The following is a 24,640-nucleotide window of genomic DNA, read 5'->3' as shown; positions in this document are numbered from 1 at the left end:
GTCACAACAGGCGTTCGTAAAATAAGGAAGTCAATGTATTTTATAAAAGCACGTCCGTGGCCTTCAGCTGCCTATATCTTTTCAATAGGCAGTTGTATTAACATATGTAATCAAATATGAATAGTGAGATTTCACTATATGATTATGAAAATATGATTTTTATGGTTAGATTTTTGCAGTATTTGCTATTCTGTGTCTTGAGTTAAGAATATGGATATTTTCTATATGACTACATCTCTTGTTGAGTTTTTAAACACATTTTGAAGTTTGCGCAATTCTGGGCATTTCTGCTGACTATGTTGCTCATGTTGTAATATTATAGCATATCCTGACCAAAAATCCCCAGCATGGCTGCTCGCTGGTATCCCGGGGTCACATTTTACAACGCAATGATTTTTTAATTACAATGCAGATTAAAATGTAAAAACTTGCTGCCGGGTATTGCTTAATACGCATGACAGGTATCATACTTATTTTACATATTTACATTTTTTTATTAAGGATGATCTCTACTTAGTTGTGATCTGGAATCAATCATATAAAGTTCAACTGTTTTGATGTTTGGCAACCAAAGAATGGTGAACGAAACGTTAGCAAAGTATTATAGCTACTTTCTTTAAAAGTGTTATTACAGGAAAGCATAATAAAATGTTTCAGTGAGGCTTGCTTTTAGCATTTTACGTTGTGTTGTCTCCCCCTACTGGTCTAATCGTAAACCACACTGTTAAATTGACTAATTACGCCAGTCGCACACAAGGTAAATGCAATTCTTGCTGTAATAGTTTGTGATGTTCTGAGAATTTGAACCAGTTAGTATTTTTTATATTTCACTCACTTTAAATATTTTCTTCTATTCTCTTACGAACTGATGCATTTTTTTAGGTATTGTATTACATAATACAATTTAAAAAAACACATTTGAGAAATTTGAGAAAACGGCTTACATGAGAGAAAATATACAATCTGTTCCGTAATAACTTCAATTTAAGAGGGTTGAAATAACAAAAACAGTTGGAGGATGCGGGCATCGATCCCGCTACCTCTCGCATGCTAAGCGAGCGCTCTACCATCTGAGCTAATCCCCCAATACGTCTGACCTGCATCAGAAAGAGTTTTAATTGGCGCTTACGCAGGTGTCTCATCATTATGATACCGGCGGAAGTGAAGAGAACAAGTCTCGCGGCCTCATTCTACAGCGGCGAAAATGTCGACTGGTGTGGGAAGTAAGTATTATTTTATTTCTTTACCAGATTAACCACACAGCCCAGAATAGAAACAATTATAATATCTTACTCTGAAGCATTTTTTCCGTACGCGAATTGACAAGCTGTCGCTTTTGATAACGCCGGGGTGAGTGGTTTGCTTTATGCTAACGTTAGTCCGCTAACATGATAACAATGAGTGTTTACGTTGTCAAGACACATTTTCCTCTAGTCTTGTAGAAAATGTCCTTTTTAGGGGCGTAGGTAAAATATAAAGACTTTGATGGTTCATTTTGTTTTAAATAACGTTACGTCCCCGGAGAGACGCACGATGAGCGATTTCTGTTTGCAACATTTCCACCGCACACGTTAAACGTGTAAAATAACAGATGTGGTGCACAGATTATGTGTATTATAACAATATTCAACCGTCCCTGCAGAACACAAGATGCTTTCTTTGGGCCCGACGGAACCCTGGTCCATTCGGGAGAAACTCTGTCTCGCCTCTTCTGTGATGAGAAGTGGAGATCAAAACTGGTAAATACACATAAAATAAAACGTTATAAATATATATATATATATATATATATATGTAAACGTTAATAGTCCTAGAACAGTTAGTTTACAACATTTGACATAATCAATGTATGGAAAGATAGCCTCTTTTCAGTAATACTCCGAATATGCTATAGGGAATTATTTAACCCCACGGATTCATGTATATACGTTTAGCTGTTTTACGTCTTATATGAGGTTGACCTATATTTAGTTGAATAATAAACTGCGGTGTGTTAAAGATTTGGAAAAAAAATGTAATAGTTGGAGGATGCGGGCATCGATCCCGCTACCTCTCGCATGCTAAGCGAGCGCTCTACCATCTGAGCTAATCCCCCGACGTGGACACACGGGGGCGCGCTCTGTACACGGATTTAACACTCATTGTTAGTAACCGAAGAATATCGGTTTCATATATGTAATATCATTGAAAATAAACATATTGTGGTGTATCATTTCTATATTTATAATTTCCTTTATTGTTACAAGCACAATTTAATATTTTAATCAACCTGCTTATTTGACCGTTTAATCATAATGTTTAATATATAATCATTTCTATTTTTTGTCGAATACATGAAAATTATTATTGTAGTATAGTGTAATATGTTATTAAAATGACACGTGCAATGCAATGTTTTTTGTTAAAATAAATAGTGAACAGATGAAATAATAATATTTATTATTGTAAGGTTCAAAAACAAAACCTATATTATTCATGTATACTGCAGAATTCTTTCATGTGGGTCATGTAATTGAAACAAATATAACAACTGTTATTGCACGTGATCGAATGATTTAAGCAATGTGTGTTTGTTAATTTATCATTGTAAAGAGAGGTTTTGTATTATATACAGTCATTGTTTACTAATTCTATGAAAACCCTGTAAGTTACTATTGAATATGGCATTAGATTCGTATTTATATGGTTTCGATTCAATTCCGATTAGCTATTCATTCAAAATATTACTTTCGCAGACATGGAATCCATATTTAAATATATATAAACTATGTACATTTATGTTCATAGTGTTAATGCTCATAGTATATAGTCATCAGTATATATTGTTCATAGTATATACCTACTGTAAAATATTTTTATAGTCAATGCCCACTGTTTAATATTTTTCTCAATGTTGTATTCTGTATTTATTCTAACTGTATATCCTGCACTTACTTATTTCACTTCTGGTTAGACCTAAACCACATTTGTAATGACAATAAAGTTAAATCTAATCTAATATAGGCTGGTAACTAAACCCCCCTACTCAGATAAATTAATGAAATACACATTCACGTTAATAGTACAGCCCACACAATTGTTTTGATTAACTTTTACTTTGTGTAACCAAACATAAACATTGTAAATGTTGTAAAAATTAAAACATTGTAAATGTGTGCAACAGTGAATTCATGAACAACTTGAAACAGGTTTAAGACATATAACATTGAATAATGGCGCCTCCCTCGGGACAAGAAGCGAAATTCAGATAGTATTCTCTGAAGCACTTGCATTAAAGGGTATCTCCGCCATGAATTACTCACCCTCAAGTAGTTTAACATCTGTATGACCTCCATTTTCCCCAAAAACGACAATAAGGTAGTTCGGAAGCTATCTGGCTCCTCCAAACAGTCCTACAGATGTTAAACTACTTGAGGGTATTCATCAATGGCAGAAATTTCATTTTTCGTCTGAGTTACCCTTCAAATTGAAGATTGATTTAAATCGAAGAATCAATACTTTTCCCCAGCCCTATTGAATACAGTTTTTGATGTCTGTTTATCAGGGTTTCTGTTAGCCGAGCCATCAAACCCTTCTCAGAGTCCAGACGACCCCCAGACTGGTTCTCCCAGAAGGTAATACATAATTACCATCAGTAGTCATTAGTCTGAGTGATGTGTTATGGAGGTGATTCATGTAAGTGTCAGAGTTCTCTTCTGTGAAGATAATTCACATTAGTGTCAGTGATTTGCCGAGTGATGCCATTCCGACCTCTCTGTGATCTCTACAGCATTGTGCCTCGCAGTATTCTGAGCTGCTTGAAACCACAGAAGCCCCAAAGTAAGTCTTTCCATCTCTCGCTTTCATAAATCACCATCAGTAATGTTTAACATACAGTAGTAGCAGCAGCATATTTGTGAATGTTGGTGTTACCTGTAGACGTAAACGTGGCGAGAAAGGTGAGGTGGTCGAGACCATTGAGGACGTGATCGTCCGTCGTCTGACAGCCGAGAGAATCGAAGAACTCAAGAGACTGATCAAAGACACACAGGAGAAATACAGGTACAACTCCATCGGTATTTCTGTGCCACATCTGTAATTGTAAGCTTACAGGTGTGAGATGGTTATTTAGTTTAAACGCACACATGCTTGAATACATCTAAAACCACTTTAAATTGCATTCTTAAATTGTGTAATTGTGCATGCAGTTTCAATGATATCATATTCATTGGGATTAATGCATAGTATAGTTATACGTCAAGTGGCAGTCAGGAAGTTTGGCCTCCTTTGTTGACATCTCAGCTTGAAGAAACATAAAATGGCAGTTATATGCAGAGTTATTTTCATTATTTGGGTTGTGTTTTGGATGAATCCGACCTCTGTGCTCATTGACCTCTCACAGAAACAACGTGAATCGATGAAAAACATCACTAATATATAGTGGTGCAACGGATCACAAAACTCACGGTTCGGATCATAGATCGGATTTAAAAGTTTCGTAATGTAAATGCTCATCATAGTTTTATTATTATAATATGAACGGTTTAGAGAATTGTTACCTGAAGTTACCTACAATACACTGAAGATATCAACAGATTATTAGACAGTTATTATTTATTTTCTAGGCTAGTACGCATGCAATAGGCCTATTTTAAAAATGACAATTGGCTGTGTAATACACTATATGATATAAACATGCAATCAGAGTCAACAGCTGACAAATGGATCTCTAGAGATCAGATTATAAATGTTAAAAGTGTTATGATGGCAATCATGGAGAAGTATTTCAACGATCTTTCTCTCATCTTCTCAAATGAGTTAATTCATTGAGAGTGTGCGGCATGTCAAGATTGCAGAAGGAACACTAAAAATTTCAATTCTGTCATGAATTACTCACCCTCAAGTTGTTCGTAACACGTATACATTTCTTTTGATATTTGATATACCCCAGATTATAGTTTAAACACACGACTCTAAACGACTGAATGAACAACACTCACCCACATCAGCGCTGCTGCACTGCACACACGTGATAAAACCCTTTATGTTTACGGACGTGATGTAATGACGCAACGAGGAAATTATAAACAATTATTATACCCTTACCGTTGTGAATCGGGATGAGATAAGACAATCGTTTTGAACACTGATCTGTCTATGTATTGACTAAATCATTCATTTCTTTTTATTTTTAACCAAAAAAGTTAAGGATTGCAGCCTTGAAAACAATCATTTCAAATTGAGTTTAGAAACCAGTTAATAATTATATGTATTGTACATACATTTTAATGTTATTTTCATATAATAGTTAATTAAACATGTAATACATTTTGTGTTAAATGTCTTTGGTCTCTGCAGAAAATTAAAGAAAGAGGTGGATTTGATCCAGACAGGTCATATGGACTCTAAACTGGAGGAGCTGTGGACGGAGATGGAGCTGTGAGATGTTTCTTCTCAAAATTGTCTCTAGTTGCAATGTTGTTAGACTGTATATCACCGCTCTTTTCAGCTAATCTAATTTGAGAATCAGACCAAACTGTTGTATAATTATTAAGGATGCACCAATACCAATTTTAAAAGTCCCGATGTTTTTTTTCTGGTACTCAACGATACCGATGGCTGTAACTTTTCACAACACAGTGAGACTGATACAAATAGAATAGCTCCATAATTACAAATAACTCCACCTCAAACACAAATTTCTGTCAATTATGTCACATGATGTATCTGTCTTTGGTATCGGAGCATTTTTACGAGTACATGATCTTGGTATCGGGCCCGATACCGGTATTTGTGCATCCCTTATAATAATAATTATTAAAAACTTTACTGGTTAATATTAAACAAAATTCAAGCTAGTTATTAAAAACAGATTCAAACGGCTGACAGAGAGTTATTGGGCTCCGGTTTGTAAATATCGCAATGTGTTTGTCATTTGTTATCGTGTGTTTTCATGCTTGTCAGAAAGAAGAAGCAGGAAGAGGAGGAGGCGGAGCAAAAGAAGCGGGCGACTGAAGCAGCCTATCAGGGTGAGGGATTCACTTTCCCATCAGAACAAAAAGCTCAACAAAACAAATAGTTATTTCAAATGAATATTCTCTATGTAACATGTTATTTATATGTTATACAAATATCGAAATATGATATAAACATTTCTTTATTATTGCTATATTACTGCAGTTATTTTGTAAATACTTTAATGTATTTTATTATTACGGGCTTATCTCTGGTTTAATTGGCGTGATCAATATCTAATATTTTATTTCTCCTTTTTCAGTTCGCCAGGCAGCTAAAAACACACCAAAGAGACTTCCCAGCGTAACGGTACGCTCTCCTCTCGGTGCTAGTTCCCCAAGCATGGACATCCCGCAGGCGGACACACCGCAACCAATGACAGATGAGCCTTGTGTCAATCCCATGGTCAGTTCACCACCCCACTCTTCACGAACCTTTAAACATACCCCTCACTTTATCTTAAGTGTTTGCTGTGTTTGGTTCAGACTCAGGGGGTGCCTGCCTTCATGCCTGTGTCAGAGGTCACAGCCCCGGGACCGAAAGAGTCAGCTCTGGGCGCTCTAGTCGATGACTCCCCACAGAAGAAGCACCTGAACCCAAAAGCTACCCCACCTCCTTCCCCGCTGCTGTCCGAACTGCTGAAAAAGGGCAATCTCATTGCACCCAGCTCAAGACTGGTAAGCCAAAGATATATATGTCATACATATTTATACACATTTATTCATTTAGCAGATGTTTTTATACAAAGCTTCTTTCAATTGAAGAATGTGTGCGTGTTGATCTTTTGGTCAGGTTGTTGAAGGAGAGGTCACCACGGGTTTGAGTAATGGATCTCATGGAGTTGACCTTCACACGGTTGCGACTGCAGTTGCTACAGTGCCGACCAATCAGGACATCGCAGCCGGTAAACACATGTTTTTTTTTTACTTGAAACATTTTTAGTTTTCGATTTGCTTAAGCTCTCTTTTGTTTTGCGTCCTGTTTCTGACTATTAGACATGCATGCTGTTTGTAGTTATGACTGTGTAGTTACAGCGAAGTGTACGTAGCTCTGTGCTTCAGTGTGTGTGCGCGTTTGTATCGCTATACATGTGTGTGTGTCTTTGTGTCAGATGTTCCTACGTTATCTCGTCTGTTGGAGAGCTCCACCTCAGCACCGCAGCCTGTCAGCGCTGACCCCCCTAAGCCCCCTACGGTTGTCCCCCCAGCTCCAGAGCACCTCTCTGTGCCCAACGCAGGTCTCTATCTATGATTTACTCTCCTCAGAATTCATTCTGTAGGACGGTGTAGCCTTATATGTTTCATGTTTGTGTGACAAGATGTGTCAAGGGTTTGGTTCTTTTCTCCAGTTAAAGCCGACCTTAGCGTTTCTCTTTTTAAAAGAACTCAGCACTTCATCTTTAGAGGACTTTAAAGAAATAAATTAGTTTTAGTGAAAGTTGAATATGTATTTGTAGGGACAACAGCTGTGGCTGAAGGTTCTGGAGCGGAGGCCGTGATGGCAAGCTCGTCCACGGCGGTGGAGGTTGAGGAGAAAGAGGCCGAGCTGGCAGATGAGGACACAGTGGTGTCTGTGTCATACATGGCTCATGAACTCGACCTGGAGACGGTGGGAGACATCATCGCTATAATAGAAGAGAAGGTATACAGAGACGATTTAAGACAGCTGGTAACAGCATAGACATTAACGGTTAATGAATTTTTTTTCAGAAAGATCATAAATGCATTTATATATCAAGATAATATGTTTAAAGACATCACCTTTTTATAATTTAAAAGCTCCTCCATTCTGTTGGCAAATCTTTTATAATAATAATATTACTAATATAAACAAATGTATATGTCTCAGGTGGATGACCCTGTAGAAGCTCTGGACGCCGCTGCGGTAGAAGCTGCTCTCTCTCTCTGCGAAGACCCAGCGGTCGGAGGCCACTCGCTTACCAGCCCCTGGGAGTCCCAGACTTTTAAGGCAGCTGAAACAGAGCCAAACATCCAGGAGAGCGCCGCTCCTGTGATCCCGGAGACTGTTCCAGACCCTGTGGGTGTGCAAGGAGAAATGGAGGTTCTGGTTGAAGAAACAGAAAAAACAGAGGTGGCCAATGGGGTGACTGAGGACTCCGTTGTGACCGCCGCCCCTGATGAAGAGCAGAGCCAGGACCTTGAGGTAAAGATGGAGGAGGAGACGGACGCAGAAGGGGAAGGTGGGATAGAGGAGGCACCGGAGGAGAACAGAACCCCGAGTCCAGCTGTGAAGTGCGAGGGGGAGGATTGGGTTCAGCCAGAGACCACCACACCCTGTTTGGATTCAGAGGACAGTTCGGCATCAGTGAAAGATTCAAAGGTATGAGTATTAACACAGCAGCTATCCAATACCCAGCTTAAATAGTTCAGAAGTCTTCTGTATCACACATCTGCATCTAGTTCTGCTGCGTCATCTTGCCTTAAACTCATTGGCTAATCTTTCTCTTGGCACTGTGAACTCATCTGTTTGAGTTTCTTTGTGATTGATGTCTTGTTCTCTCGGATGTGCCGTAGGAGGTGAAGGAAGAGGATGGAGGCAGCGAAGTAGATGTGGATGAAGGGATGGAGATGAAGGAATGTGCAGACGGAGATGGAGAGGGGCCGTATCTCTCAGAGGTGGATCCTCCTGCCAGTGAGAGTGAAGATGGATACGGCAGTCACTCTCAGCGCTACACTACAGCGGACTCCACAGCCAGCAGTCCTGCATCTTCGCAATTGTGAGTCTGTGTTAAAATGTGTCATCATTTATTGACCCTCATGTCATGTAAAACCTGTATATGACTGTTTTCTGTGGAGCCCAAAAGTAGATATATTGAGAAATGTCTCCGTGGTTTTGGGTCCAACATTGGAAGTCAATGTTGTTTGGTTACCAACGTTTTTCAAAATATCTTCGTTTGTGTTTTGCTAAAGAAAGTCATACAGGTTTGACATGAGGGTCAGTAAATGATGGAAGAATTTTCACTTCTGGGTTACTTATCATTTTAAGTCTTTTCAAGCCAGTTAAAGGGGTCTTGAATTCTCTCTCAGTTCCATGTGCAGTGAAGATCAAGAAGCACTGCAAGCCCAGAAGATCTGGAAGAAGGCCATCATGCTGGTGTGGCGGGCAGCAGCCAATCACAGGTAACCGTTTGAATCTATTGGTATTTATATACCTCAGTTGATGTTGTATGATAACCATGGTCCTCCAGAAAGGGTTTGTGTGTGTATTTTAATCTTTACATTGTTTTAACCAGGTATGCAAGTGTATTTCTGCAGCCGGTCTCCGATGACATCGCCCCCGGTTATCACAGCATTGTACATAGGTACCCAACTGAGACTGCCACAGATATGACACATATAATTCTGTGTTTGTGGATTTGGCTCATAATATATCTGTTATTCCTTCTCCTTCAGACCCATGGATCTGTCCGCTATCAAGAAAAACATTGAGTCAGGCCAGATCCGTACGACTGCGGAGTTCCAGCGTGACATCATGCTGATGTTCCAGAACGCTGTGATGTACAACAGCTCGGATCACGACGTGTACCACATGGCCCTGGAAATGCAGAGAGACGTTCTCGAGCAGATCCAGCAGTTCTTGGCCACGCAGCTGATCATGCAGACGTCTGAATCGGGCATCGGCACCAAGAGTCTTCGCGGGAGGGAGGCAAATCGCAAACAAGACCCGAACGAGAAGGTTAGAGATGCACATGTACAATCACACACACGCTTACACACAAACCCAGCGCTATCGAGTGGACCCAAAACCCTGGTACCAAGGCTGGAGGTACAACACAATATCACACACATCGTTAAAATCTCTAAAAGGAAAGTTTAGAAACAGCAAAGCAGAAAGATTTGTAGGTAAAGTGAAGACCATATGTAGACATGAAGAACCATATAACACTCTCTTAGGACAGTAAGTCCGTGGACATCTGAAGTGAAGTGTAGTGGACAGTGAAACATCTCATGACAAGAGAGCCCAAAGTCAGATTTGGATAGTACAAAAACGCCCCCTTGGATGAATCTGCAAGCCTCATATATTTTCTGGTGATACCGTCCAGCCAGCATCTACAGCTCGAAGTCCAAATGAGATCGAAGAGACAACTTAATATAAGCAGTCACAAGCAGAAAATGGCCTGGATGGGGCATCAGCAAAAATAATCGAGGACTTCTAATGTCTTTTGGCTATAGACCTCCGCGTATGTCGTTGTTGTGATGCACAAAGGTTATGTTCACGAATTGATTTTTCTGCTTCGTAATGGGAGGACAGGGCTGAAGTTGTCGGTTCAGCACAAGAGCCCTTGGGCAAAGTTTTATTTAAAATCCAAAACTGCAGCAGTGCAGGAAAAAGTTTCAACATCCAAATCTTGTGGCGGTTAGGAAGTCAGAAATGCTAGTTCAGAACTGATTCGCTCGCTGCTTCTGTCGGGTGACTCTGACTGAGAAAAGTCTGGGTTGTATTTCACCCTCATATAAGAAAATCAAGAGATTTCCCACTTATTTTCATTACTGTAATGGGACAATAATCTCATTCACATTAACAGTTAACCCAAAAATAAAAGATTCTGTCAACCTCCGGATGTTTCAAACCTTTATAAATGACTTTGTTCTGATGAACACAGAGACAGATATTTTGAAGGATGTTAGTCATTTTCAGTTCTGGAACATCATTAACTGTTGCCCTAGAACGTCAAAATATCTAATTTTGTGTTCAACAGAACAAAGTCATTGAAACAGGTTTGAAACATCCTGAGGTTGAATAAATGATGAGGTTTTTGGGTGAACTATCCGTTTAATAATTGAAGCTAGTTGATGATTTGTCGAGTGATAAGGATTTCTAACTTAGTTTGACTTTAACCCATGTAAAGATGAACTATGTGAGGATACCTGCAGTTTTATTTTCCAAACAGAAACATATAGAGGAAAAAGTGAAGTTTGAAAACATTTTCTGTTTTAAGTAACGCTTAGTCGTGCTTAATTGTCATGCAAAGACTTCGCTAGTTTTCTTTTGATTTCGGGGTGAAGTATGGCACAGACGTGTTCTTGACAGGTTTCGTCAGATGAATACACAGCTTGTTTACATACACCTATTGTACACTGAAACTCCAAAACGATTTTTGTCCCCTACACACACTCACGTATTCTGCTGAAATCCCTGACCATAGGGCTAGCGTAATGTGCACTAACACACAGTCTCGTATGTAGACCCTGAGTCCTGCACACAAAGACCCACATTTAGAGCCAGAACCATCAGCGAGAAGCAAAAGGAGCAACTCCAAACAAGACACAAATGAGAAGGTCAGTGATGTACACACACAAACACGCACGTAGAGGTGAGAATCCGGGGTGTTACAGGTGAGATGTACGTACAAACACAATTATATTAATGATATTAACACGCACTGTTACGGGATTTCACGTGGTGCGTGAAGCATTCTCGCTATAAATCTTATTGGGAAACAGGTCATAAACGTGCAAACCTGCTGGCTGTGTGATGTGTGTACGTGTTGGGATGAACAGCCTGTTTCTCTGTGTGTATCTGTAGCTGTATGATTGTAAATCGCACACCAGACCAAAGTTAAGTCATAGTCTTGTAGTCTCATTGTTGTTTTATGTTTGCATGGTTTTGTTAAGAGGTGAGTTGTGATTTTTTTCACACCGAACCGAACGAAACGTGTCTCAGATCATTCAAATGAATGGACAGTAATTTTGTCATCACCATACTTTGAGTTTATGCTGGAGTGCTGCAGTCGTCATGGAAACGGATGAACGTATCATTTCTTCATCCGGTTAACACACACAACTCGGTCCATCCCACAATCCTCTTTCATTCCTTCACTGTTTTCCTTGCTTCCCTATGTTTAAAACCCTCTTTCTCATCTGTTTGTAGAGAAGACTTCTGTCTTTTTGTGTCGTATGACGATGTATCTCTGATGTAGGGTTGGTATATTATAATTATATTATATATTAATTATATATAATATTTGTATTTTTTAACACAAATAACTTTGTCATATCAACTGACTGGGATGTAAGAATCACACCGCCCAACCCCGGCGTGTCTTTTGGTTAGTTAACTGTTCCTGTCTGCTTTGCTTTCGCTCAGCCTGTGGGTTTTCATAGGTTAGATGTTAAATGCTAAACGTATGTTTAGGTTTCTCTTTTCCTCACTTTGCTGTTTGTCCTACAGGACAGCCTCTCCATGGCATCTCCTGCTTTTCTTCTCTCTCTTTTTGTAAGTATCCAGGCTGAAGATGTTTCCTGTCCCCTCTTACCAAACACAAACACAAACACAACGATACACAAACACTGATTGGCTCCAGCAAAAGGTTAAACTCCATTATGAATTTACAACGGTTATCGTAAGTTGTTTGGCTGTTTACTTCCCGATCGTTCTATTGAATGTTTTGCTTTACTTAACGTCTTGTGTTTTTAATGATCTCCAATATAATCAAATATGCTAAATAATGCCAGTTTTGTTGACTTCGGTTTACTATTACCACACTTGATCTTATTAACAATAACGAAATCTTGTGCTCTTTCACTGTTGTTGTGCTTTACCTGTTCTTTTCTAGCTCATAATCTTTTTGAGCACTTTTGATAACTTCTTATGGCTGCGCTTGTCAAGTAAGGGTGTCAGGAAATACCAGTAATAAAGGAATAGTTCACCCCAAAATGAACGTTTTGTCAATATTTGCTCACCCTCCAGTTGTAACAAACCTGTATACTACCTGTATATTTTTTGTCGTTGTGGTGAACACAAATGAAGATATTTTAATGAAAGTTTGTAACTAAGCCATTTTGAGTCACTTTGACTCCCATAGCAGACTCTTATCCCACTATAAGAGTCAATGGTGACCCATAACAGCTTAGTTCCTAACTTTTCATTTTTGGCTGAACTATTCCTTTAACAACAATTGATAAGAGATATGAATAACTGTGATTATTGATATTGTTTTACTTGTACATTTATGACATTGTATATCATTTAGACCCAGTATCTGGTTGTCACTTCAACATAGTTGGTGGTGGTATAACATCCATTTAAAATTTTGCATTAAGAGACACGATATGCCCATACTTCATGGCCAAAAAAAGATCAAATCCAAAATAAATTAAATGATCAGTCAAGTTCATCTGTAAAAACTTTCAATAGATTTCATGCTATTATTGTTATAGAGGGGATGGACGTGACGTCACTTTACCACCTGAACGCCAAAAACACTAAGCCGAATGACTGCTTACAATATCAAGAAAACGCAATTCCGTGCAACATTTCGGTGTCCAGGAACACCTGATTCCTTTACATTTACTTTTAGTCGTTTAGCAGATGCTTTTATCCAAAGCGACTTACAAAGAGTTCAGGGAGCAACAAGCTATATGTCATACAAGAGCAAAAGTACAATAGGTGCTAATACAAGGTTACTAGTTTCAACAAGCTTGACCACTACCTGTTGAGAGAAAGAAAGAGGGTTAGTTTACATACATAATTTTTCCTTATTTGTCTGTAAAGTAAGGAGGGGTGTTCCGGCGTGTTCACGTGGGGAACGTCAATGCATACCCTCTATAGTGAAATCTTTTGGCCATGTCATGATAATCATGTAATGAAAATCAGATATTGTGATAACCTCCTGCTTAATAGCAAACACATACATCAGGTTATAGTTTTCAGAACTGATGGTCTGGTGTGTTAGGGCAGTAGATGACAAGATGTGTTTTGATTGGCTCATTGCTCTTCTACTCTTTCAGGATGGAGGCACCAGAGGGCGCCGCAGCGCCATAGAGGCAGATATGAAGATGAAAAAGTGAACTAAGAATTTCACTGCAGCTATGAGAGAAAGTGAACCGGGTTTAAATTCCCCATTTCTTCAAGATGTTCTGGTTACGTTTAGTTACTTGAGGTTTGATTTAGCGAATCAGCTGTCTTTAAAGATGCAGATAAACAGACACTAGACACAAGGGACATTTTACCTCCACGATGAGAGACTTTAAGGGCTTGACAACAGTCAAACTTCAACGGTCACAGAAAACCCTGTTCTTAGACATTTGTAGTAATCTTCAGTCCACCTGAAAACCAGGTCTGGTAGAAGACCCACAGGACGGGTCGGACTGACTTCTCCGGCACTTTCATTTAAGCTTGGAGGAGTTCATTAGTTTAACTGTTGTTAACTTACTGGCCTCTTAATGTTTATGTGGAATGTATTCGCATCATGACCGGTGGATGGTTGGAATGTCACTCCTCTACAAGCCATTTTAAGACAAAGATATCCGTCGCCTTATCGAAACCCTTTGTGCTGTGTTGGTAGCAAATAAACACTGAGCAACAGAAACGAGCAATAGAAATGAAAGCTGTTATTTTGGGCTCTATTTCTTTTGTTTTCTGTCTGGAGAAAAACGTATATTGATCCTTTCATATTAGACTGGGTTTTTATCGTCTGCAAAGCTTCAAGTGAAAATTAAGACACCTGTGCGTTTAGAAAGAACATATAGTTTTGAAGAGGGTCGGTGTACAGTGTTTTTGTATAATGTGTTGTGAATTGATTTATTAAAACATAAGTATGCAAATAAACATTGTATGAGTTCTTTAAGTATTCTTTATTAAACTCGTGCGGTACTTTAAAAACGTACAAGTAGTTTCAGTTGTGTTCTTGGAAGACAATACCAGCTTGTCCCTTTCATTTTCACGAAAACACTAATAACAATTCACAATGACATCAATGTACAGCATCAGAGTGATTCATACATGAACCGCCCTGTGTCTCTGAACATCTGTGCAAACAACACTGCAAAATCCAAACTTAAGTACTAACACAACCTTTAAAGTTAAGGAGCATCAGTTGAACGGGTGACAGTAGTGTCTTTCACAGATTGAAGTGTTTGACATGTTTTAGTAACTTTTTGAGGTCATTAACATTTCGCATAAGTTTCACATAACCAGCGAATTGTGTAAATTCAGCCAATGATATGTTAAACGTGCATTACGCAATAAAGTTTCATGAAAGCTATAAGATACACAAGACAACTTTTAAAGGCATTTAGTGCATTCTGAAATAAAATAGTGTAAACATTTTGTGTGCAGTTTGTAACAATAGTGTCAGTATGTGTAGTCTTTTGTATCATTTCTACTGTGAACCACCAACTCGGTTGTTTCGAAATGTGCCATAAAATTGAATTCGGTTGATAAGAAACGATGTGCACATGCAAAACCACTTTCCAATAACTTAAAGTTTGAACACTGAACACGATTTGTGGAAAGGTTGGATAGACTTAATCAAATTCAAGTACAACAGGAGTGGCGGACGAGTAAAGCTTCCGTTTCACCAGCCGGTATCCGCGTCTCAGGCTGAGAACTTTCCCTCCGCCGAACAGGATCTTGAGGGGCGGCCATCCATCCACATCGGGCCGCATGATGACCGTCAGCTCGAATGTGGGCGTCAGACTCTCATCGGGCGTCACGGTGCCCAGCTTCTGTAGTGCGCCCTTGTTTTCGATACACAGGTGTATTAAAGCGCCGCGGATCCCGCATGGCTCATCCACCGATGCGCGCAGGATGTCTCCAGCGACGCGCTCGGTCATGCGCCTGGGCAGACGCAGCTCCTGGCACCGCAAACTCGCCTTCTTAGCATCAAACAGGCACTTTTCAATGCGCTTGGAGATTTCGAGCTGAGGCAGAGACCCGTCCTCGGCTGTTTCCTCTTCCAAACTGCACTGGGATCCAAGACCTGAGTAAGTAAAAGCGAAGAATGCGTCACGGTCAGCTGATCAGAGGCGGACTTGACATGAGCATCAGCAGTTTTGATGCGTCTAGGCTTATTCTATTATCATATAGTCACGTGTCATCACCTGATCTGAATTTGACATGCCCTGCTAAAAATAGAAACTGCAACAGGAATATTAATCGAATGGTTGTGGGACTTGTATATGTATGTGATACTGGTTTTGATCTTAATGTAGAAACTCCAATTATAGGTCTGGTGAAAGGAACCACTAAAACAACATTAAATCCCAATGAAATTCATCTTTCTCGTAATGGTTTTACTGCTTAAAAGCTGATATTTGTAATGGAGACTCTATGCATTCAACAATTATCGTCACGATGTTGGAATAACATAAGACGGGGCAAGTTGTCACAACGGGAACCTGCCGTTTATTGACCAATCTGGGAGGAACACATATTTGAATTATCTTAAAGTTAAAAACATTTCAAATGACAACATTTAAAAGATAACCCGACCCCAGATCTCAAATCTGCCTCCCGTTGGTTCCGCAGTATAAATAGATCATCCCAAAATATACTTACTAGATGAGCTTTGTGCTTTCATGAGTCCGCCGCAGTGGCTTAATTTCTCTTTATCTGACCCCATGTCCCGAAGAAATCTCAAACTGTGCACTAAGTGTTCCTGCTCGGACCTGCCGGCCATCCCGTTACCGAACACCAGAGCTTGCGTGTAGACCATTTCACCGTTTCCCCCGAGAGCTCGCCCACCTCTTCCACAAAGAGTTTCGTTGATCCTTCCATGAATGCGAGAGAATGAAGTGTGTCGTCTCTCATCCCGGTCTGTATTTATATGTCTGGGTTGCATCAGCTGAAGTTTGTGGGCGGGGCTCTCGGGCAAGGGCCGTATGACGCAAACCCATCGGATGTGAGATCAGACCGGTTCGATCCGAGTATATGCAATGTACCTAAGGTTTGCGTTAACAACATTTTTCTGCTAATGCACTAGAAAGCATTTCTTTGTCACGTTTAATACAGTTGTTATACCTTCCATTAAGTTGAGTGAATCGATATGAGGTTATAAAGTCTTGTTTTTCACTTTTGTTTAACATAAAATGGATATAAACGTTTACTGTCTCTTATAATTAACATTACACTTACATTTAGTCATTTAGCAAAGAATTAAGATAGAAATAAGCAGTATGTCATTCAAAATTAAACATTATGCTACAAAACAGAGACGAATAAATATTAAGATTCATCCCGTGTTTATACTTGATACAAAGTGACATTTGTTTTCCTGACATTAGGAAGAGAACAGAACAATGTACTGTACACGTAGTCGCTTCTAGAAGGTGACTGAGACATTGTGAGATGTGATGATGAGATATGACTATTTACAGGTGAGACTCACATGACCAGAAAGAGTAAACAAATCCTGTTTAACACCCAATGAAACATCTCCGTAAGAGCCGAATGTGTGAACAAAGAGCTTCAAGGTCACTATTTGATGATTTCAAATGGGATGGGTTTCATTTAGTTGTTTTGTGACAGTACCTGAGAAATATTTTAAGAGTCTATTCCGTCTGATTTCGAATACGCTGGCTGTGTCTACAGGACGTGACTTAACACACGTTCCCTCAAAGCATAATAAATCATCAACTTCTCTGCGCTGTGTCTGTCCGGCTCTGAGTCATGTTGTGGGACTTTTCGCTGTGATCTCACTTTTGTTCTCTGTTATTAGCAAACTCAGGGCACAGCCGTGATGTCAAAGGGCACTCCTGCAGTACCCAGAAGTGTAGAATTATCTCACAATACTGAAATAAGGAACTGGTTTAGAGTTCTGATGAAAATTAGGAGATTGGAAAGGAAAAGGAAGTAAATTCACCACAAAGCTTGTATATATTGATGAATGACCACATGAGGAAGTCGAGCATTGTGCGTGAATAACACAGAGAAACTCTGAATATGTCTTGTAATAAGTATCATTGATATTATTCATTTTTGCCTGCTTCAATAATGTGATTAGCTATTATATCGTTCATGGTTTTTAAGGTGTGATTTTGTATGCAGGTTTAAAAAAACTATTTTATTTGTAGAAATATAAAAAAGATTTGTAGTTTTTTCTTTTAATAAACAGAGTTATGTACTAAGCACAGGGATAAGTGTAATATTAACTCATCTCGGTCAGCTTTATATCCGATTCATGGCATGCTACTGTGGAACTGTATTCATTTTTTAAAGCATTTTTAAAAACACTTATTGACACTTTTTTTCTCTTTTAAATATATTGTTAGCTCTTTTTAAATATATTTGAATGTATTACTAACCATTGCATCAGATCGAGAAACCCGCTGGACCGGTTTGTTTCTGAAAATAAACTTTAGGAACCTTTGGCATTAACTATCATATACAAATACTGACAAATAGCTAGAAACTCTTTTAACTTTATGTGTTTGTAATGCAGTTGTTTGTCGTGATTCATGTCGAATCTTGTTCCTCAGTTTTATAAATCACTTGTGTGTCGGTCATCATAACTTGTTTTAACCTGTTTCTCTCATTCTCAATGTAATTGTTCTGCCACAGGGCTGGAAAATAGGCCTATTATATAAAAAAGTAAATTATAATAAAAAAGAATATACTAAGATTCTTCCATCTCCTGACTGAAGAGTTTTTTGTACTTTTAACAACTTTTTAAAGGTGCTGTCAGTGTGTTATTTTTTGGAGGATCCATTGGCGGAAATGCAGTTTATATACATCACTGTGTCTTTAGAGGTGTAATAAGTCACTCTATGAAGTGTCTTGTTTTTATTACCGTAGAATGATGATGTTTGTTCAACAGTAGCCCCTAAATGGACGATCTGTATACAGCAGGTTTCGTTTATACTTTATCTCCTTCGGCAAAGAAATGAAAAGGTACAGACACCTTTGATGGACGAAAGGGAGCAGTTGATTGCGGATCGCAACCTCACCGCTAGATGCCGCTAAATTTCATACACTGGACCTTTAAGTCGTTTTAAGTCAATATCATCAGATATTTAGGAACTTTCTCTCTGCGACCTCTTTCCATATTTCAACTTTATTATATTTCACACAGGCTTGGGCTGATGTGGGTCAAGCAGAGTTCGAATCCTGACCAACAAATTCATGTCTGACCACCAGTTTAATAGGTCTCAATTTTGAAGTCTCAATTCGGTAAATTCAATGTCAAATGTATTCATAAGTATCGTAAGTGTTGACTCACACTCAAGCTTTTTCGAGACAAAAACAAGCTCTTTCCATTGCAATAGAAGAAGCAGGGCATGAATGTAAAGGCCAAAATGTCTCAGTGCTTTGCTTTTTGTTGTCTTAGTTCTCAAGACTCTTTGATCTACTGCTTCCTTCCTTCCCCTGTGTCTGTTAAATGCATATGCAAAAAAAGCAAGGTAGCAGTATATCCACTGATCTCATGTGTTTGTCCCCACAGGCCGTGATTGGACATAACTGACCTGTGAAACTTAGAATTAGGACTTAAGAACATTTCTGCTGAAGTTTCCTATTTGTCAATCATTTATAAAAATTAGAAAGTGCAGGTGAACAAAACAGGACAAACTATTCAAACTAATATACATTTTTAAAGTTTGTTAAATAAATCAAAACTGAACCCAACAAATTAAGAAACCAGTAGACACACGCGTGTTTTATAACACAAAAGTTATAAAAAAATAACTTTTATTTTTCATAAATCCTAAATCGTGACTCCACAGGAGTCTCTTTCCTAGCACTTTATTGGCCGTAATCGTCAGTAGTTTCTACCGGCTCTGATCTCAATGGTCCGGGGACACTGAACATGAGGGTCGGAACGCTGCTCATCTGATCTTCTGCAGCTGCACCATGAAAATCTGGAAACTCTTCTGGAAGAGAATGAGCCAGATTCTCTTGGACTGGATTCATGTTGATCTCTCCTTGCTGTTGATTCAGGTGCTGAATGATCTCTCTGGAGAGGTAATGGGACTCACCAGTGTGCTCATCTGCGAAACGGGTTTGAAAAATCATATACCATACTACCAATATCATAAATACTGAATATTAACCAGATATATTTAACCAAAAACTACTTGAGATTAACAGTGAAAAAACATGTTGGTACAAATTGGTACAACACAATATGTATGGTAGCTGAAAAGCTGAGTGCAACTAAAAATATGAACTAGGTGTGTAATATTCATTATATGTTATTTATATAGTTTGGTATGTCCCATATAACTTCCTGTTACAGGAAATTTGTGTTTATTGAGATTTTAAATCCTCTCATGTGAATCCCTTTGGTGATCAAGCTCACCGTTGATCAATACAAGACGGAAATGATTTCGGCACTCGGTGTCATTTTCCAGAATTTGGCTGAGGGTTCTGTAGAAGAGCAAGACTTGATCTTTTCGTTCCCTTTCTCCGAATCCTGCATTTCTGTCCTGAGACATCTGATACAGTGTCTGTAGTGGTGTGGCATATTCCAAAACACAATAATATGTCTAGGAATCGAAGCAGAAAGGAAGGTAAGCCATCTAGTATTTAGTATTTCAGAGGCAGTGCATGTTTCTAAAGTTTAATGATTTGGTTTCGGCTGCCCATTGACCTGCATGTAAAACTAAACATGATGTCCCAAATAATAATAAGTAGGTTGTTATGCCAGTGGTGCCTGCTGTGTACTACTTAGTGAACTACTTAATCTAGTGGAAGTATGCATCTATATAATACTTTTTGAGATCTTAGTGGAAGAAAATAAGCTTTCTATTGGAAATTGTATCTTTATGCTTTGTTGCTATCATTGTGTGTGTGTTAAGATAACATTTCTTATCTGTCACACAAACCTCATTATTCTGGCCCGTGATTTTGTAGACGCTGTTCTTGTAGCTGCGTTGTCGCACCCCTGCTCTGTTTAGCTTTAGTTCTGGAAGGTTCTCATGAAAGACCACGTGGTCGTCTTCATCTTCTGGTTTATTTGGGGCTGCAGCATTGAGGGGCAGAAGAATATGGAGGCGATGAGAGCTTAGGTTCATCATTGTGGAGGTGCGCACTTTCCCTCCTAGATCTGCAGATGATAGAACGCAGAAGTGAGAATAAAATGGAAGGAGAGGATTATCTCTGCAACAACATCCCGGCAAAACTACACAGAAGCTGTGATTTGCCAAACTGCAAGTCACTTATAATTTAAAGTTACAGTTCATACATGTTGTGTCCATGTTTTGTAGTTTTATACATAGTGACTTGTACAAACTGTATAGTTTGTCACCCCCACACAAAGGTTTCATTTGATGTCTTTATGGGGACTAATTGCCACAGACTTATATTGTTTTTTAACACTGACCTAGTGTTATTATCTAGCCCCTACACCTAACAATACACCTTAACACATAACGTTTTAGGGCTTTTTTATATTTTCAAATAAGAATAATTTGATATGCTGTTTAATTAATTTCCTGTGTTCTCCGGCTTTACTCTTCCATCCGGTTATAATAATAATAGATAATAGTTTGATGAATTTGAGTTTAAAGTAGTGTCTGCACTGACCCCTAGTGGTTATAAGTAATGGCTCTTGTTGAATGCAAGTGGACGTACCTGGAAGCACAAATCTGAGGTAGCCAGTGTAGAATGACCAGGCCAAGCCATGTGCCACATTCATTTTCCTTACTTCACAGATTTCTGAGATCTCCACAGGAGCAGGACCCTGCCAGAAAAAAACTAATATAGATAAAGAGAACTAGGAAGGGACTTAACTAGGACTTATCAGTAATGTACATTGTTCGGTTTATTTGATCCGAATCGATACTTGGAAAGCGATTTTAGGCACAAAAAAAGTTCTTGCACTGGGACAAACTTAGTTTTCTGTATAAAAGACATTTTGCAAATCGATTGGAACTAAACCAAAAATAACCCCATATAGTAAATAACATTATTGAGATTACACACATTCATTTAGAGGAGCATGTGAATTTGATCTGTGACTAGTTCTCTGTGTGTTCATCACCGTTTGTAAGAATGACACTATTTTAAAGGAGACGTGTAGGCTGTTTGGATCATTTCTTTAGACAATTCAGTGTGTATGGTCATTCCTTGATCAAGATAAATCTTACCAGGTCCAACAGGCTTTTAGAGAACATGTAAACGGCACATGTAAGGCTTATGGTGCTCAGTTGCTCACTAGATAATGAAACGTCACCCCGCATTAACAGTACGGGAATGAAAAACATTAATATTAAGAGATGCCGATTAAAGCATGCCTCAACGGTCCGCATTATTTGACCACGATACCTGCATAAGAACAGAAAAGGATTGGAGATCTTTTACATTTTCATAAGGACAAAAATAATTCAATATGAAAAATATGTCAATTATGTAAAGAATATTTAACAATAACACTTTACAATAAGGTTACATTTGGTAACATTTAACAAATCTCATTGGTCTCATTGTAACATCACTGTTCATGCATTGAACCTTATTGTAAAGTGTTATTTACACACATACTGTAGGACATACAGTACAAAAGTACAAACGTATAAGGTAGAGACATACAGAACTGGTTTCTAACCGTTGCTTTAAATGGAAGATCCACTCCTCTGCAAACAAGCACATGCTAAAAAGAGATTTTTCCAGCATGATACAGAAAGCTATCAGTCCTACTCTCTCAGTAAATCGATCACAGTCCAGCAGAAAAGAAAATCCCAGCGCTATAACCCCCAGAACGAACGCACACACCACAGGCAGTCTGCTCCTCTTTCTGGGGACGAGATCGTCCTCTCTCATCACTGTCGCCATCTGAACACATTATATTCATTGTGTAGAGAGGAAAGATTCAGATGATAACATGCACGGTAAAAATATTCTTACAGTATTACTGGCAGCAGTATGCCAGCAACTTACTGTAGGTTTACATTATATTTTACTGGCAACAGTTTGTTTAAAGATAAATGATCTCCTAGATGCTGTTATTTCATTGATTTTGTCTGTAAAGATACAGACTTCGTTGAACAAACAGTTGCCAACAAATTAGATAAATATAAATCTACAGTAAGTTACTGGCAACTAGCTGTATAACTACAGTAATACCGTGGATGATGTCCTCCATTCATCAATAAATATGACATGTATATGCACATTTGACTCTAAATAGTTGTATTCACTTACAGCACACCTAAGGTTTCTTGTGGGATCAATATTTATGGCTCAGGATATATTCCGCTTTTATCCAAAGTGATTTACAAAGAGTTCAGGGAGCAATAAGCGATATGTCATACAAGAGCAATGGTACAATAGGTGCTAATACAAAGCTACTAGTTTCAACAAAAGCTTGACCACAACCTCTTGAGAAAAGAGGGAGGGTTAGTGTCTTTTTTTTATTTGTTTGTCAAGTATTCACAGAAGAGATGGGTTTTAACTCGTTTTTTGAAGGTTGAGAGATGTGGTTGGAAGGAGTTAGATATATAGATATAAATACAATTTACTGTATTTTTCTTTATGCATTCATAAAGGTTTTCATAAAGTGGGTTTCAGTTTTGTAGTAATTCCAGTTTGTCTGCGCCAGAGCATGTTTTCAATGTTACCGGATGACGTCACATCCTATGGTTTACCAAAATGCAGCTTTGACAGTATTGAATGTCTTTCACTGTGGCAAACGTTTTAACTGGAAATCCAGCTGTGAAAACACATTTTAACAATACAAACCACAACAGGATAAAAAACTACTTCAGGTGTGTGTGTGTAAGCGCATTAGCTTCACACCACTTTACAGTGTTTATCCAAATGTGGCCATAGAAAGTACAAACTTAAATACGTATGCAAAACATCACAAAGATAATATATGGCAGCACACAACAGCTGTGTTCTATCCTCTCCTTTCACAAGCCACTGTATATTCAGTCATAGAGTTAGAATAACTAAAAAAACATTTACTGTATTGGTTTGAATAGAGTTCAGTCAACTGCTGGAAGTAAAAAAATCAAATGATGAGACGGTGAGAGATGTTGTCTTACCTTAAATCAGCTTTGGTGACGAATGATAGTAACACAAAGTCTTCTGTCTCTCTCTCTCTCTCTCTCTCTCTCTCTCTCTCTCTCTCTCTCTCTCTCGTCACTCATCTCTCCCCACCTATACTTTCTTTCTTGGTTTAACACAATTCAGTTCCACTTTCATTACTTGAATCACATTTCCAGATAAAAAAGTTTCTTTAAAATCTACATGTTGTGTAGCTTTGATCCACGCTTCAGTTGTACATATCGAAACTTAATTTGTAGAGCAAAGAGGAGGTGACAGACTAGAGCATACACATGATATATCATACATATGCAGTATGTATACATATACAGAAACAATGGATCCCAATCCTGAGCCCCTAAACGCCTATAAATGTAAACTATTATTAAAAATAAGTTAATACTCAAATCAAACTGAAAGATGAGATATAATATAATATATATCAGACGTTTGGCCGCCACTATACATTTGCTTACCAAATTAGCTACATTGGAAAGTGAGAAAACCTTATTTTAGAAATGCATGTTATAGATGTTTTAATTGCTTTTTAATAAGAGCCGGTTAATGCAACTGTAATGCTGATATTCAATTGAGCATCCCTGTTGTAAAGTTAGTAGTTTTACACAAAAGTACAGTCTTTGTGGTATTATGGGCGTGGCAATAGAGAAAGATTTTGGGTTTGTCCAGGAAGGAGGTGGAGACTCGGTTCCCACACCTAGTGTTTGAAGACGTTATGAGTTTCACTTTTAAAGACATTTGATTTAAGTGTTTTCCTACAATACAATGCGTCAGTTGACGAAATCTTTTTGTGAGCCCTTCAAAGTCATTACAATCTGGCTCCATACCCAAAGCATTCAATCCACTTTTAAAAAGATAAAAATCACCCTGATACAAGATCAAACACCTTTGAGATGTATTT

The 24,640-nt window shown here is 38.5% G+C and overlaps 3 protein-coding genes across 7 annotated transcripts; 1 reads left to right on the top strand and 2 right to left on the bottom strand.

The window, feature by feature from the left end:
• The first annotated feature begins 1,172 nt into the window (after positions 1-1,172).
• Positions 1,173-14,578, top strand: brd8b (bromodomain containing 8b). Of its 5 annotated transcripts, none has more exons than XM_079479995.1 (19): positions 1,173-1,223; positions 1,643-1,739; positions 3,545-3,614; positions 3,770-3,819; positions 3,919-4,041; positions 5,338-5,418; positions 5,944-6,008; positions 6,257-6,399; positions 6,480-6,671; positions 6,787-6,898; positions 7,106-7,231; positions 7,451-7,635; positions 7,843-8,334; positions 8,529-8,731; positions 9,042-9,134; positions 9,248-9,316; positions 9,408-9,690; positions 11,202-11,294; positions 13,746-14,578. In XM_079479995.1, exons 1-19 carry the CDS (start codon positions 1,205-1,207, stop codon positions 13,803-13,805), a joined length of 2,556 nt encoding a protein of 851 aa, XP_079336121.1. In that variant the 5' UTR covers positions 1,173-1,204; the 3' UTR covers positions 13,806-14,578. The 5 variants fall into 5 exon arrangements, with proteins under 5 accessions (XP_079336121.1, XP_079336123.1, XP_079336124.1 ...); XM_079479996.1 differs by lacking the exon at positions 1,173-1,223 and adding an exon at positions 1,261-1,350; XM_079479997.1 differs by lacking the exon at positions 11,202-11,294.
• On the bottom strand, positions 14,517-16,530 carry LOC306907695 (DNA damage-inducible transcript 4-like protein). The gene is made up of 2 exons (XM_079480003.1): positions 16,297-16,530; positions 14,517-15,718 (listed from the first exon to the last, which is right to left on the bottom strand). The coding sequence occupies exons 1-2, from the start codon at positions 16,451-16,453 to the stop codon at positions 15,264-15,266; spliced, it is 612 nt and encodes a 203-aa protein (XP_079336129.1). The 5' UTR covers positions 16,454-16,530; the 3' UTR covers positions 14,517-15,263.
• A 2,863-nt stretch (positions 16,531-19,393) lies between these two features.
• sting1 (stimulator of interferon response cGAMP interactor 1) lies at positions 19,394-23,984 on the bottom strand. The gene is made up of 7 exons (XM_079479370.1): positions 23,721-23,984; positions 22,280-22,506; positions 21,822-21,999; positions 21,307-21,415; positions 20,559-20,779; positions 20,033-20,219; positions 19,394-19,721 (listed from the first exon to the last, which is right to left on the bottom strand). The coding sequence occupies exons 2-7, from the start codon at positions 22,504-22,506 to the stop codon at positions 19,477-19,479; spliced, it is 1,167 nt and encodes a 388-aa protein (XP_079335496.1). The 5' UTR covers positions 23,721-23,984; the 3' UTR covers positions 19,394-19,476.
• Positions 23,985-24,640: the final 656 nt, after the last annotated feature.

The sequence above is a fragment of the Barbatula barbatula genome (assembly GCF_947034865.1).
Source record: "Barbatula barbatula genome assembly, chromosome: 18".
Taxonomy (NCBI): domain Eukaryota; kingdom Metazoa; phylum Chordata; class Actinopteri; order Cypriniformes; family Nemacheilidae; genus Barbatula; species Barbatula barbatula.
Note: the sequence above shows the minus strand (reverse complement) of the source record. Positions and strands in the feature narration are given on the sequence as shown.